The sequence below is a fragment of the Orbicella faveolata genome, unplaced genomic scaffold, assembly GCF_042242905.1.
Source record: "Orbicella faveolata isolate gen_17 unplaced genomic scaffold, um_ofav_v1 contig_46, whole genome shotgun sequence".
Taxonomy (NCBI): Eukaryota; Metazoa; Cnidaria; class Anthozoa; order Scleractinia; family Merulinidae; genus Orbicella; species Orbicella faveolata.
Genome location: NW_028301576.1, coordinates 19190001 through 19206115, shown reverse-complemented (window position 1 = coordinate 19206115; position 16115 = coordinate 19190001). Strand labels below are relative to the sequence as shown.

Below are 16115 nucleotides of genomic sequence, written 5' to 3'. Positions count from 1 at the left end.
ATTTTCTAGCTGCCAGAAGCTAGAGCGCGTCGTTGGAGTTGCGTTTGCTTTTTCTTCCGTCATGAGCCTTTTTTTTGGTGGCGGGGCGAGGAAGAGGGAAAGGAAGTGGGCACAAAATGCCCCCCATATATCTCCAAAGGTATTCAATTAAAGGTTATCAAACTCTCATGGTAAGTTGCGTATATCCGAGCTTGTTTGCTGTAGTGTTAGTCACGGATCAATCATGACGTCACAAATGCCAAAATGGGGCGCAGCGCGAAAATAGGCGAGGAGCGCGGCGCGTGAACCTCGATTCTAGCTTGCTGCGAAGCCTCGCACCAAGCCTCTTGCTACAACTCCTTTTTTCGCCCCGCCGTTTTATCGCGCTGCGCACCCTAATTAATTGGAGGCCAAGAAGAGGCTAGTCCAATATTGATTCCAAAAACTCAGAAAAATATGTTTATAAGAAATGTGAAGATTTTGGTATAAAATCGTCGTTAAGTCCAAATTCGAACTAAAACAGAAAATTCGTCTTCAAATTTGTGTGAACCACCCTTTGAAAACATAGTTGTCATAGAAACGTCAAGTCGCGTGACCAACAATCGACACACTAAAATGCTCCCTGATAATTTATAGGAAAAGCCTCAAAGTTTGATTATTACAGGTTGACAGTGTTTTTTTTTTGGTGAGAAAAGATTGAAATAAGCCAGTCTCCACACACCCCCCATCCCCGCCGAGGTGCCTTTTACCTCTGTGTCAAAAAAAACAAGTCTTCGTCTGAAACCATTCATTTGAAAATGTGTTCCCAGTTTCATTTTCATGCAAATCAGTGATCTTTAAATGACAGGTTTCGCAAGGACTCGTTTTCAAAAAGAGGTAGCAGGTAACCCGGAAATGACCTACTGCATAAGGTATTTGCCTCAGAATTTTAGCGATACCTAGTCGCAGATTTTTCTGGTCGGTATTCACCCAAAGTAATGCAGAAATGAGCCTGCAAACAACAAAGTCAGCGTAGGAGCAAACTGTTGCATGTGTTTATTACCGTAATTTAACTACCATGGCGCATTTTTAACTCTGACGTGTCCCAACGTTTTTACTACATTTTTTATTTAGAGTTAATTGAAAAACCGATTTTCTTGTTTATTTGAGATGTACTGTTAAGGACACTAGACAAAGGTCAATTTTGATTAGTTAATAACTCTCTTTATCTTAGTTACGAACGTAGTTACAATGTTTACTTCTTTTTATTGGTTTGTAATCGGACCTTTAAGCGTCACCACGCGCATATAAAAGCTGAGTTAGCGTCCCTTTAAATTAGTTTTTCTTTCCATCTCGCGTGGTCTTGTCAACCTTGAACTCTTGATGCTTTTTGATTTCCTAACCCTTGGCTCAAGCGGGACCGATATGTGAGTACCTTTGTCATTTTGATTAGGTTACGTTTTTTATAACTATGGGCGAAGGAATACAAAGGAACATTTGTACAATGTTGATTGATTTATAATTGACTAAATTAGAAAGTGTTCTGAACGTTACTAGAGTGAACGCCCACCTTTTAGGCTCGAAAACATTGAGCTGTTAATTAGTTCCTTTTGTTGTGTACTTCTGTATCGAATCTTATTTAGTATCTTAGCGTAGTATTTACGCTGGCTATTTTTTGATATATTGTTATTCAATTTCGTTATGTTGTCGATTCCAAATCGTTAGTTTGTCTCGTGTAAGTTTTGACTATTTGTTACGCAACTTTTCCGCTAAATTGATAGAAATTCGTTACATACTGTTATTTCAGTTTACGATCGTTTATGTTGATGTAATAAATCGCCGATAACCGTCAACTTTGGTTTTCCGTGGTTTACTTGTCTACCCTTGAAGACGACCTGTAAAGTAGTCCCACCCACTAGTTTGTCGCGACACGCCTAGAGCTCGTTTTGTTTCGTCTCGTTTTGGAATTTGCCAGTCGCTGCAGACGAAACATGTACTGTATTTTCTCGACTAAGCGTCGGGCTCCGAACAAACGTTCGGTTGAAATAAACTCCGGGTCTGTAAGCTCGAGTTTAATTAAACGCTCCTGTTTATTCGAGATACCATCCGACGTCTACTTGTCTATTTCAGATCCAGGGCTCATTCTTAGTGAAAAGCAGGTCGTGTGCGGCAAAATTATCCAGTTGTTACCAAGTTTACCTCAATTAAATATATATGATAAATTAAACTATTTCGACAGCAATTCTACCTAGAGCCGGCAATCCAGAGACTCCTTGAGCTAACAGGAAGGAGAGTGGAGGCCCGCGTAATTAAATACATTAAATTGATCTATCCTTGATTAAAGTAACATATAAGTTAGTAAACTAGCTCAGCTTTGTTTCTAAGTGCTGTAACTCGTTCATTCCACGTACACATTCACGAAGGCGACTCTGTGGTGAGACGAACAGAGCAGACACCTAAAATTCAGGCTTTGTATGGCCTAACAATTCTTAACGCGCAGCTTAAAATCCACAATTGACGATTTTAGGTACGATTCCGAACATTTCCCTAAACAGCTATCGTGTTCCAGTTTTTCTTCGTGCAAAATGTCACAGGTATTTGACCTGTACAAATTTGTGAACAGCGGCGTTCGTCACAGTTGTTCATGCAATGCATCTCTTTGTCCATTAATTTTTTCATGGCGTGCGTTTTCGTGACCGTCGACAATATTGCAAAAAAAAAAAACCTCCCTACAAAATCACAAGCACTTTATGCCATGGTTATCCCAGAAGAAAAAAATTACACCTCGCACATGTTTTCTATTACGCCGATCTTGGAGAACAGTAACAATATTTACGCAAAAGAGGATAAGTTTCCATTATACAATATGGCTGGTCTTTGTAAGCGTCAATTCGACTGATATCCTCTGCAATTAGAAAAACACCTTTCGTCATTCTAACAGAGGCCTCATAAAATCCTTCATTCGGAGATGTGAGAATTTGAAGCTGATACAATGTGTCTCTAACGAGAGTGTTCTCAGCTTTATCACCCATCACTGCCACGCAGAAATCACATTCATCGTTTGCAGCGTGCTTCGTGTCTCGAAACCTCTGCATGGCTTCTTTAGGCATCTCACGGAACGCGGTCTTTATCTCCTTCAAAACTAACCGCTGACACAACTTTGATAATTCATCACTCTTTGACGTCAGATCGTTGATGTATCCCAGTACAGCTGCCGCTGATTCTTTAACTGCCGGCTCATCAATTGACACAGGTTCCAAATCAAGGCATGGACACCAATGATCTTCTACGCCAGCGCTAGCACAAGTGCGATTTCTCTCCTCAATCCGGGTAAACAAGCTTTGACCGGTTATAATCTCGCTGGGGTATTGTGGGTATGACAAGATGTGGCGCAATGTAGCATAAACATCAAATGGCGATGTTAGAACGCGGGAGTTATGCACGAGGTTATTGTAGAGGTCTGTGTGCTTCTCACGAAACCATTTCGGTGTTGTGATTGACATGAATGGAAACCTCTCTTCCAGTTTACCTTGAATTGTTTTCCTCAACTCTGAATACCGCGCTCCGTGGTCGGCGAAAATAATCAGTATAGTGTTGTTCAGGAATGATTCTTCCTTAAACGTTTCCAAAAACGCTTTTAGATATTCATCTGCGTAGCCGATGGTGTTTATGTCGTTGTGTGAAATTACGGCGTGGGATGAGAACCCAAACTTTGGTCTGTCTTTGTATCTGCGGAAGAAACTCAACAGGTATTTCAAAGACATGTCATGAGATGGTCGGTTGTTAACACAATGTGACTTTATAAGTTTATCAGTCTCGATCCAAAATGGGCGGGCGAAATGATCCGTCGGCGGGTCTTGAAAGCCGTGGAAACGATAATTGAACGATGCCAAGGAAGGTGAGTCTTCCGAGAACATGGTAGCGTATCCCTTTTCTTTATAGTTTTTAAAAATCCACCTCCAGCTGTCCACGGGTTTAGAAGAACTTATTCTCCGCCGAGCTTCCGGTTGCTTTCTCTCGTCGACCCCAGTAAGCATTGCGCACAGTTGAGCGGTGGTTCCATCTCCCACGATCGTCTCACCTGTCAATCAAACAATCAAAAGTCACCGCCGTGCAAGCAAAAATTAACCAGGGGGTACCTCCCCAGGTCAGAACAGTTTTGCCGTTTCACAAAATAGCTAGATCATTCGTTGAATAATCCGAAAAAAAGAAATACAAAAAATTAGCTGCCGTGGATCACATTCCTCAAACAACACAGAACTTGGTCATTATAAGTTGTCGTTTTAGTCGCAGAGGACGGTTACGAAATGATTACGTGCAAAGATTTATAACGTACGCGCATAGCCATTGTTCTGCTCATCAAACCTTGTGTTTGGTTACGTTCTCATTGCTGTTGCCGATGTGGTTTTCTTTAGGTTTCGATAAAAAGAGTGTAAAGGGGCTTACCTTCCATTAACAATGAATCGAGATTCTTGGTCAGATATTCCAAAGTGTTTGGCATTTTTCTTCTAAAATTAGCAGCTGAAGTAGAGTCGAACATGATCAAAGCCACATTCAGTGGAATACCTCCAGGCTTCGTTGGTCGCTCGAGAACTTCCTTTTTGGGAAACACGTGCATATGTACGTCTGATTTCGTCTCGCCCGAAGACGTTTCGACATCTACTCTGATGAAGTCGTAATCTACCGATGCACTTCCAGTAAAAACATCTACAAAAAAAAAAAAAAGAAAAGAAAAGAAAAAAGAATTTTTTTCCTCGGGATTCAGTTGCGTATGCATGGTATTTCTTTCTCCGTGTAACCATAGTTGGTAGAGGTGCGAAAAGCTTTTTTCGGCTGACTGAATGTGAGTGGATTTTTTTCGGGCAGTGGTCGTGTGTACATGAATTTTTGGGGGTATAAGTATGTTTGCAGGATATATATATATATTTTTTCAAAAACACTTGTCCCCTCCCTCAAAAATCAAATGGTCCACCCCTAATATATCTTCGATGTCAAAGGAGGAGAAAAAAATGTCTTCTGGTTATCGATAAACTACGAGGAATGCGCAACAGTTTGGGTTCATAAAACTAAACTGGTAGCCGCGATTAAAATTGTCGAAAATCGAACTTGCGAAAACAATTGGAATTTTTATGCGCTACTGATTTAAACACAGCAAACATACACACACCATTAATTTCTTTCCATGTTTTGCCAATTTAAATGAGTGAATGACATAAATGAGCACAGACGAAGAAACGCACAAACGCAGCAATAAACGAACGAAGGAACGAACAAGGAAGCGAACGAAGGATGGAATCAATCAATCAATCAATCAATGAACGAATAAACGAATCGATGAACGAATAAACGAATCGATGAACGAATAAACGAATCAATGCACGAACGAAAGAACGAACAAGCGAAGGAACAAAGGGACGAACAAATGAATGAATGAATCTATCAATCAAAGAAATCAATGCATGAAGGAAGGAATAAGCTGTTGCTATAATTAACGACTAGATCAGATTATGAACCAGTGGTACTCGTATTAACAAGTCCTCCTGGCTAGTTACCACGTGACGATGCATTTCGACGGTTAAGGGCGGGAAATAAGGAGCGAGGGGTGTGATGGCCATGCGGCACAAGGCGTAAAGTGGTCCATCTAAGGAGGGCACTGAGGACGAGGTAGAGTGCCATTAGCCGAATGGTGAAGAATGGTAGCGAGGCATAGCTACGCACGCAATTATGCATACGATCATTGATAATAATTTATTTTTGGTTCTGGTCCTGAAGACACAAGCTCTGCTAGATGAAATATTTGTCGACAAATTCCCCCTCTGAAACCAAAACAAGCAGCCACCGAACGAGGAAAAATTAACGCCGTAATGACGTCACTTGATGCGGTTTCCTACAAGCGAAACAATAGGCCAATATTCTAACATGGCTCCAAGGCTTTCAGGACAAACTTCTATATTTGGAGGTGTTTTCTTTGTATCCAAGCCTTGTTTGGGAATTGGGGGACAAAAAAAACAAAAAATTTGCAATTTTGTCCTGAAAGCCTCGAAGCCATCGAATGTGGCCCATTCGAACTTACGCTCCAAAGACCGTTAGACGCCATTCGCTCAAATGGTATGAAGAAGCGCTAAAACGACAGAAAAAGGATACCTGAATCGTTGAATAAAATGAATATCTATTGAAACAGTTGGAAAAAAAAAACTCAAAAAAAAAAAAAAAACTTCAAGTAGTGATCGAATAACCGACGTGCGATATATCACAATTTCAACATGACACCGAGGCTTTCGGCAAATCGTCTACGGTAAACTGTAGCTTATAAGCCCTGGGGCCCGTTTCCCGAAAGCCCCGGAAACATTACGGGCCTGTAAAGCCAGTTTTAGTTCATCTGTATTTAAAAACGGAGGAGTGTATACGCCTGAAACTTCTTGTATGAAGGGAGCCTTGTTGTGTTAGCTTACATGAAGTATTGTTCAAGTTAGTTACGTGCGAGATGCATGTTGGTTATTAAAGATGGCGTCTTGAAGTAAACACGTGTTGTTCACGGAAGACTATCGTAAGCCGAAATAACTCGACATGGTGGCAGCGGGAAGTTCCCAATAGCCTTTAAACTGAAGAAGAAACAGACAAAACGGAAACATGGGAGACCAAGGTGCACACGAGGCCGGAATTCAAGCTGAACAACCTCAGGTAGTTGAAGAGCCGAACGAAGCTGGCGCTCACGCCGCACAACCAGCCGCACAACCACAAGTCGCCGCAGCTGTACAGCAGCCCATGGTTCAACAAATACCCATGGCGAGTTACCAAGTTCCACCACCTGAAAAGTTCAACTTCAAACCCGAAGAATGGTCACGTTGGATCAAGCGTTTCGAACGATTCCGAAAAGCGACTGCACTCGACCAAAAGGACGGCGAGAGCCAAGTGAATACTTTGATTTATTCGATGGGCGAAGAAGCGGACGACATCGTAGTGTCATTCGGACTGACAACTGAAGAAGCAAAGGAGTACAATGTAGTGAAAGGCAAGTTTGAAGCTCATTTTGTGGTAAAGAGAAACGTAATATTTGAAAGAGCCAAGTTCAACCTGAGAAGTCAACAAGATGGTGAGTCAGTGGATAATTTCATAACAGATTTGTATTGTCTTGCTGAATACTGCGAATTTGGAACACTAAGAGACGATCTCATCCGAGATAGAATCGTGGTAGGGATAAAAGACAAGAAGCTCTCTGAACAACTGCAACTGGATTCCAAGCTGACTTTAGAGAAAGCAATTACAAAAACCAGGCAGTCGGAGACAGTTAAAAAGCAGCAAACGTTCCTACAGGAAACCAAATCTGACCCACCATCAGCGCATGTTGATCGTTTGTCCAAAGGAAAGGGAAAAGAAGATATGAAGAAGAAAAAGAAACCACCCAAGTCTAAAAATGGGAAGACTCCTGAAGCACAATGTTCAAGGTGCATGGGTCAACTACACCCAAAGAGACTATGTCCAGCCAGAGAATCGAAATGTAACAAGTGCTCCAAAGTAGGACATTGGGCGAAGGCCTGCAGATCTCAATCAGACAAGAGAGTGGGTGAAGTGAATTTTCCTGGGAGGCAAGAAGAAGGAGAGTTCTTCCTAGGTGAACTCACTGAACTATCTGCTGCCCAAAGAAGTACAGAAGATTCATGGAAAGCTAAAGTTTCATTGAATGGACTGCAAGCAGAATTTAAATTGGATACCGGTGCGGATGTAACAGTAATTCCACCTATCCTGTATCACAGTTTGCAACCAGTTCCATCACTTAGCAGGACCACCAGGCTACTCATGAGTCCATGTAAACAGAAACTGAGCTGTCTAGGAACTTTCATAGCAGAGTTGCAAGTGCAAGATAGGATTGCTAAGGAGCAAGTGTATGTAATAGAAGATTTGGAGCGACCTTTGCTAGGAAGAAAGCCAGCTGAACTTCTAAAGCTGATAAGCAGACTTGACAGCCTGAGCAGTGATGACTACAAGAATAAAGTAGCAGACAAATACCCCAAGTTGTTCAAAGGACTAGGTGTCATGAAGGACAGTTACCGTACCACACTCAAAGAGGATGCTAAACCTTTCCAAGTGTCAGTTCCAAGGAAAGTACCCTTCCCCTTGTATCAGAAAACAAAAGAAGAGTTAGACAGGATGTTGTAGACAGGAGTCATATCCAGAGTTGACCAACCCACTGATTGGTGCGCTCCCATGGTGGTGACCCCGAAGAGCAATGGCAAGGTCAGGGTCTGCGTCGACCTGAGCAAGCTGAATGAGTACGTCAAGAGAGAGAACCATCCACTTCCAGCAGTAGACACAACTCTCGCAAGATTGGCAGGTTCCAGACTGTTCTCTAAACTTGACGCCAACTCAGGATTCTGGCAGATAAAGCTAGCGTGGGAATCAAGACCACTGACAACATTCATCACTCCATGGGGCCGTTTCTGTTTCAATGTGTTGCCCTTCGGAATCAGTTCTGGTTCTGAGAAATTCCAGAAGAATATGAGTCAGATCCTCCAGGGATTAGATGGCGTGGAATGCAACATAGATGACGTTTTAGTCCATGGCAAAGATGAGACTGAACACGATCAGAGATTAGAAGCAGTACTCAAGCGTCTGGTTGAAGCTGGCGTGACACTTAACCTAGGTAAATGCCAGTTCAGCACAGACAGAGTCAAGTTCCTTGGACACGTTATAAGCTTCAGTGGAATTGAGGCAGATCCTGAAAAGCTACAAGCAATTGCAGACCTACCGCCACCTCAGAACGTGCAAGAAGTGAGGACATTTCTTGGCATGGTGAACCAACTAAGCAAGTTTTCCGAGCACCTCGCTGACAAGACAAAGAGCATCAGAGACCTTCTTCACAAAGGGAACCAATGGACATGGGGAAGTGACCAACAGAAAGCATTTGAGCAGATCAAATCTGACCTCACACGAGCTCCAGTGCTGGCTCTGTACGATCCAAACAAGGAAACCAAAGTGGCAGCTGATGCTTCATCCTTTGGCCTAGGTGGGGTAATTCTTCAACTCCAACCTGACAACTCCTGGCGACCAGTCTCATTCATATCGCGAGCGATGACGCCCACTGTAACCAGATATGCACAAATCGAAAAAGAAGCCCTAGCGCTCACATGGGCATGTGAACGATCCTGGGAGTACATTGTGGGAAAATCAATCTCTGTGGAAACAGACCATAAACCCCTGGTGCCACTCCTGAGTACTCACACACTGGATCAACTTCCACCAAGAATTCAAAGATTTAGAATGCGACTCATGAGATTCCACTTCAAGGAGATCAAGCATGTTCCTGGAAAGAAGATGTACATAGCCGATGCGCTTTCAAGACTCCAACCCCGAAGCCAAACAGTGAAGTCAACAATTGACGATGACGAAATGCATGCACACATTGGAAGCGTGATCTCATCACTGCCTGCCTCAGACGCACGATTACAGCAGATCATGGAAGCACAGGAGGAGGATCCTGTCTGCAGGCAGATCACAGTGTACTGCTGTGAGGGATGGCCCGACAAGTATTCATTAAACGATGCAATGAAACCTTATTGGTCAAGCAGGGGTGAAGTGTCTGTGGTGCAAAACATTCTGCTTAAAGCATCCAGGATCGTGATCCCTTCTTCCATGCGTCTTGAGATACTGGATAAGATCCACGAAGGACACCAGGGAATCACTAAGTGTCGTGAGCGGGCCAAAAACTCTGTCTGGTGGCTAGGACTCAGCCGAGAAATCCAGGATCTGGTGCAACAATGCAGAGTTTGCGCTCTTCAAAGGGACAACAAGCCTGAACCGCTTATCACGACACCCTTACCTGATCGTCCCTGGCAAATCGTAGCCACAGACCTCTTCGAGCTGAAAGGTGCTGACTACCTTATTGTTATAGACTACTTCTCAAGATACGTGGAAGTAGCAGCCATGCAGAAGACTACAAAGTCAAGTGAGGTCATTAGAGCACTTAAGTCGATATTTGCAAGACATGGGATCCCAGAACAAGTGCGATCTGACAATGGTCCTCAGTTTGACAGTGCAGAATTCTCTTACTTTGCTAAGGAATGGGAATTCAAGCAGAGCACAAGTAGTCCTCGATTTCCCCAAGCAAATGGAGAAGTTGAGCGTGGAGTTAGAACTGTGAAGAATCTTCTAACAAAGGAAAAAGACCCTGCTAAAGCATTATTAGCCTATCGCTCAACACCACTAGCATGCAAGTTCTCTCCTGCCCAGTTGCTGATGGGAAGACGGATTAGGAACAGCATTCCGTTATTCCACACCCAGCTGAACCCACAGTGGCCTGACTTGGACAACCTGCGTGCACGAGAAAGCATGAGCAAATTGAAGCAGGAAACAGTGTTCAACACCAGGCACAAAGCCAAGCCCTTGCCTTCAATTGGACCGGATACTGAAGTTTTCGTCAAGGACCTTCAGCGGTCAGGAAAAGTCATTGAAGCAGCATCAACACCTCGGTCGTATAAGGTTGAAACACCGACCAGCACGATAAGAAGAAACCGTATTCACCTTACTCCACTGCCAAATCAGCAGGAGCAACATGAGCAACCGACACCAATGGTGAACCAGGTTCCCGCAGAGGACAAAGCGGCAACACCTGTTCGGAAGGACATTCCCGTTACAAAGGGAGACATTCAAGTACCCCCTGTAACACCCATTCTTGCTACTAGCCCTAAGAGAATTATAAAACCATCGCTGAAAGTTAGAGAGAATCTAGGTTTAGTTTGAGATGACGCTGTGTTATAAGATTCCATATTGTTTGTCAGTCTTCTCATGCTCAGTTCGTTCCCTACATACTCTTGAACAATGGGGGGAGATGTTGTGTTAGCTTACATGAAGTATTGTTCAAGTTAGTTACGTGCGAGATGCATGTTGGTTATTAAAGATGGCGTCTTGAAGTAAACACGTGTTGTTCACGGAAGACTATCGTAAGCCCAAATAACTCGACAAACCTCTGTAGTTAAAAGAATATGTGAATAAAACAGTTCTGTAATCATAAGGTTTGAGATTTTACTGGAGCTTTCGGGGTTCGAAAACTTTTCTGGACTTTCGAGAAATGGGCCCCTGGGCTTATACAACTTCGTAAGGCCTTTTACATGAGCTTATTAACGGAGGGGGTTATATCCGAGGGGGCTTACAACCGGAATAAGAACCCGTTTCGAAACCAGCTACAGCTGCACATGTAGATCAGAGTAGATTTAACATTTACTAAATCAACATCATTTATTATTAACTTCGTAATAAATCCAATTCAAAACAAGAAAAGCTGGAGCATTTCAAGTTCAAAAAATACTCTCCAAATACATTGTGCAGCAATATGGCCTGCATGACGATTTTAGCGCGATCAAATGAATTCGCTTCGAAATGGCCGAGACTCCCATCTAGGAAAAATTGAAACCGATTTCAAAGATCCTGAAGATGGATTTTGGAAGAAAAACAATTCAGAGGGTATCGTAAGAAATTCTGAAGTATACTAGAAATTCGAGGCCAGTGTTAAATTACCCCTCCGATCGCCAGTTTTACCTTTGGCATCTCGTTTATTCCGATCGCTTATTTGCATTGAGTAATCCTACGTGGCGTAGAGCTCATGTGACGGCTGGGTGACTTTGCAGGGATCCAAATGTAAATGCAATTGTTTTGCAGCGTTTTCGTTGAGGTCAAAAAGCTTAGGCTGCCTATTTACCGAGTTAGGATTTCGAGTTGGATTTCGAGTTGGATTTCGAGTTGGATTTTCGAGTTGGATTTTCGAGTTGGATTTTCGAGTTGGATTTACGAGTTAGGATTTTTTGGTTTTTTTTGGCGGGATTTCCAATAAATTTTTAGTGGTTTGATGATTTAAATGGTTGACAGGTCAAACACGACTCCTATTGATCAAGATAGAGCTAGGCAATGGCGTAATGTACTTTTCGATCCTTATTTGTTAAAGCTCGACCTCGTTATTTTGTGTTTCTTTGACGGCAGTTTTTTCTAGATTTCTAGGCACTCGATGGCTAATCAGTGACATCAGTGTAAAATGGGGCTGACAAGCCTACACGACTTCTACGGTTTGTGACATTTGTACATTTGCCGTTCTCTGTTCGGACACTCGACCTTTTTGTTGCTTCACTCGTGTTTATGAAGGGCACTTCATGTTATGTTATATGGAGGAATTTTAAGTAGAGTTGAGCCGTAAGACCATGCTACAGCAAAAGTTTTAGAGGTCATAGGTCTGCATGATTTCCGCTCTTATCTCCATGTTTGACACCCCTGTAATTTGCCATGTGTTTATGCCTTTTTTAGGCTCATTTGTAGTGCAAGATATGTTTTTAAGTCTCCAAGTGTTTACTTTCGAGGGACAAAATATGAAATTTACCGTGAAAATTTTGCTTACTTGCATTCTATATTGTGACGCCGGGCCGGCTGTGATTAAAACTGTTTGCAAGTATAGTGGGTAGATTCTTATCACGGATATTATCTTATTTGTCCTTGTATGTTTTTCTTCTGAGACGCCGTAGCTTTACTTCGAGAAAGCTATACGTTTCTCCAGAAACATTCTTTTGTTTCTTGCAGCTATCTGACCGAGCTTATGTTTCTCGAGCTCGATGTATAGGTTTATTCCACCTTTTGGTCGTTCTGGCACCACGTGATTCAAATGTAGCTGTTAACGCGCAATAAAAAGGCAAAACATTAACCCCACCCCTTCAAGATTTCCTTTGTTGGCTACATTGGACTGGAAATCTACGAGACGGTTTACAAACAAACTAGCCGATTCGTTGCAGCTGGATTACTGGTAACCATCTTGAAAAGACCGACTCTACATCCTTACTCGAAAATCCACCTTGAAATCATACCTCGAAAATCCACCTCGAAATCCTAACTCGGAAGTTAGTTTGTCTCCAAAAAGCTCGACTTAATTTGCACATATGGTGACTGTAACGCGATACTTCTGTTTACGTCTCGGAAAAAAAATCGACTTCCGTTCTGCTTTCGAAATTGGTTTGCTCGTATATCAAGACAAACGGTTTGTTTCAGCATCAAATTGGACCAGCAGAGTAGTTTGACTGAATTTTTTGTTTCGCTGTAGATTTTTAACCTTTTTTTCCCTATAAAGTTCTACGGAGTGAAATTTTTGTAAAAGAAACATTAGTTTCCATGAAGGCAATACAACATTTTTTCCAGAAAGTACTTTTTGCGTCCTTTGGTAAACTGCTCTGCTGTAAATGCTTCGTGAGAGTATTATGTAAAGAATATCATGTGATAGAATGAGTTAAACAGAATGTGTTGGTTTAGTTAACTTGGTTGATTGTTTGGATCATATTCATGGTAAGAGGCCTAAGGCACTGGAACAGTATGAGTGATATAGTTTACAAAAAAAATAATTTTTAGTTCATACAAAAATGTTCAATATTATTGTTTTCAATCGGCAGAAATATCAGAAAGCGGGGGCAGATTTAGTGATAAAGAAGCTGAAGTGCTGCCTCGGAGGCTTCCAAGTTTTGGCAAAGCAAACAATTTTGTTATTTTAACCATTAACAGTCATATTTTTTAAAACATGCCTGAATAAAATTATGGCGAGAAAATAACTTTGAAGGCTAGTCCAGTTTGGCGCGTGCGATGGCGGGACAAAATCATTTTTTACCCGGTCCATCTGACGCTTTTTACAGCCTGAGTTATTTCAAGGCAAACGAGGAATATTGAGAAATACAGATCTTGTTACGTATATTGCAATCAGTAACATTTTCCAGCATGTTGGCTTAATGCGACCACTGCCAAAATGTGGAACTTGCCAATTTTTTTCCTCGCCAAATATTGGAAATATTTTAAGCAAACAAAATTGGCTCTAGTGCGACCTGGGCCTTACCGCACTGTGCTTGTTTTGTTTAGAGCTAACTTCTCGTTGCTCGTTGTTGTCAGCGTGTGTGAAAAGCTGTCATTCGAAAACGCTAAGTTCATGGTTGCTGTTCGCACCTTTTGGTGGGGGTATTATTTGGCGGTATTAACAAAAGGCGCTACTCAAAAACACCTTACAGGACCCCCCGGGAGGTACTCCCTTATATGGGCTATATAGGTATTTGCGGCTCCAAAGGGTATGGTTTTTCAGCCGTTTTGGTCATAAATAGGGTAAAGATTTTAGCTGATTTTGGGTACTGCGGGGAATCAGACATATTAAAGTTAGACCTCGTGGTGATCTTAGTGTTGTCAGACGAAAGTAGGCGCAAAACTTGGAATCACCAGGGTTTTCAAAATTAGCCGGCGCCCGGCGCAAGTCACCGGCTACTTCAAGCATTTGCGCCGGGTACTTTTTGTCGCAAAGTTTGTTGACACACAATTTTGTTTCGCCAACGTAGCAATGATCTGGTCTTTTTGAGGAAATAAATGAAATGGTGAAAATCTTAACAATGCGGCTATTACACGTGTATATACCCTTAGAACTTCGAAGCAAGAGCAATATTTTTGACGGGCACTACGTACATGTACATGTATCAGTTTTGTCGGCACGTGAACATTTTCCACAACGAAGCACTGTTGAAAATGAGCGGTTGAAAATTTGCGAGGGCAAGCGGGTAAACTAATATTATGTGCAGTTCCAGTTTTTAAAGCGACAAAAAAAAAAAAAAAGAAAAGAAAAAAGAAAAAAAAAAGGAAAAAAAACAAAAAACAATCGACTAGTATTTGAGCTAAATTGACTACGAATTGATCTTCTCTAAGCGTCCGCGTGGTGAATGTGAGAGCAGTCTTCATCGTGAAATGTTACCCCAAACATGCTCCAAACATATTCTAAGTGACGGTTTGAAAGGTGTCTTAACAATAAAGGCCTTAATCACGCAATTGTTCAAAATTTAATGCTGTGTTTACATTTGAGCTTTTACCGAGGTAAACAGTTACTAAGGTCATGTTACTTAACCTTGGTACATTCGTCCAGTGTTTATACCGGCTCAAATAACTCAAGTTGATCTTTCAACATCCCGGGGTATCCAATCGATGGAAACCGATGATTGAAAATTCAATCGATCAATCGATATCAATCGATAAAATTAGTTAATTGGTATCGATTGGTATCGGCCAATCGATGACCAATCGATAACCACACAAAAACCGTTCATCGATTGCTATCGATTGGCTCAGCAACCTCGAACAGACCACGCACGCTACCTGTCCGATCATCCGCAATATTTAGGAAGCCCTGGGGACAAAATTGGTAAAACAAATTCCGACCCAGTCTTATCAACGCAGAGAATATTCCCCGTTGCGCGTGTACTCGAATCACTCACTGGCCCGTCATTGCCTTTCCGCGTCATAATGTCTACGCAAGACGTCCGGGTAGAGGCTTTACTGAATATAAGGTGCATCGTCAAATGCTATCATCTTTGCCGTTTTGAGGTGAACGTCAACATCAATCGATTGATATCGATTGTCATGGACTATCGACTCCATCGATTGGATACCCCGGGCAACATTCGCGCGCGCTGCATTATCAACGTCATGAAATCGAACTTGGACGAGGATTCCACCGCAGTGGAACAGGAGCAAATTGAGGTGCCATCATTTTCTTAGGTGAGGACCTCATTCCATAATATTGCGGAGAAAATTCAGCTGCTTGATCATACCCAGAGTATGCATGGATACGTTGTATATGCAGCATCCTCCCTGCCTGGTGGCAAAATATATCGACAATAATTACACAACATAGGATCGAAGTTTGCCTAGAGAAAGTTGTAAATAATACTGAGAATGAAAACTACGAAGCTCTCTTTTACGTGACGGATTGCTCGCTGTAAGAAGATCGATCCAATCTTTCCACGTTATCTGCCATGATCGCCCAGTCAAAACTGAAAAAGAAACGCTTTGTCGACAATCGCTCAATCTGCTCACCGCGGGAAGTGAAATATTACGCCGCCACAAGCGGATATATCTGTCATCTTGACCTTGATTACCAACTGTAACCATGCCTGATCACAGGGTAATTACAACTTTTACCTCGGTTGTATTTCTTTTGTCTTTTGCGGCATTTACCAAAGTATCAGTTGGCGTTTACACACGGAAAATGTTACCTAGGTAAGTAAACTCTGGTACCTCGGTAAACCGTTCAAGTCTAAACACAGCATAAGACGAACGAAAACTCAAAAAATTGTCAATGTCAGAAACGAAACGAGATCACTGATTTGTTG

General features: G+C 42.1%; 1 protein-coding gene across 2 annotated transcripts in view; it reads right to left on the bottom strand.

Moving 5' to 3' along the window:
* Positions 1–985: 985 nt before the first annotated feature.
* Positions 986–16115, bottom strand: part of LOC110041249 (uncharacterized) — a 38893-nt gene continuing 23763 nt past the window's right edge. For both annotated transcript variants that reach the window (XM_020746532.2, XM_020746531.2), the window contains exons 2-3: positions 4405–4665; positions 986–4039 (exon numbers count right to left, since the gene is read on the bottom strand). In XM_020746532.2, coding sequence (XP_020602191.1) covers positions 2760–4039; positions 4405–4665 — 1541 coding nt within the window. In that variant the 3' untranslated portion in view covers positions 986–2759. The remainder of the gene's footprint in view (positions 4040–4404; positions 4666–16115) is intronic.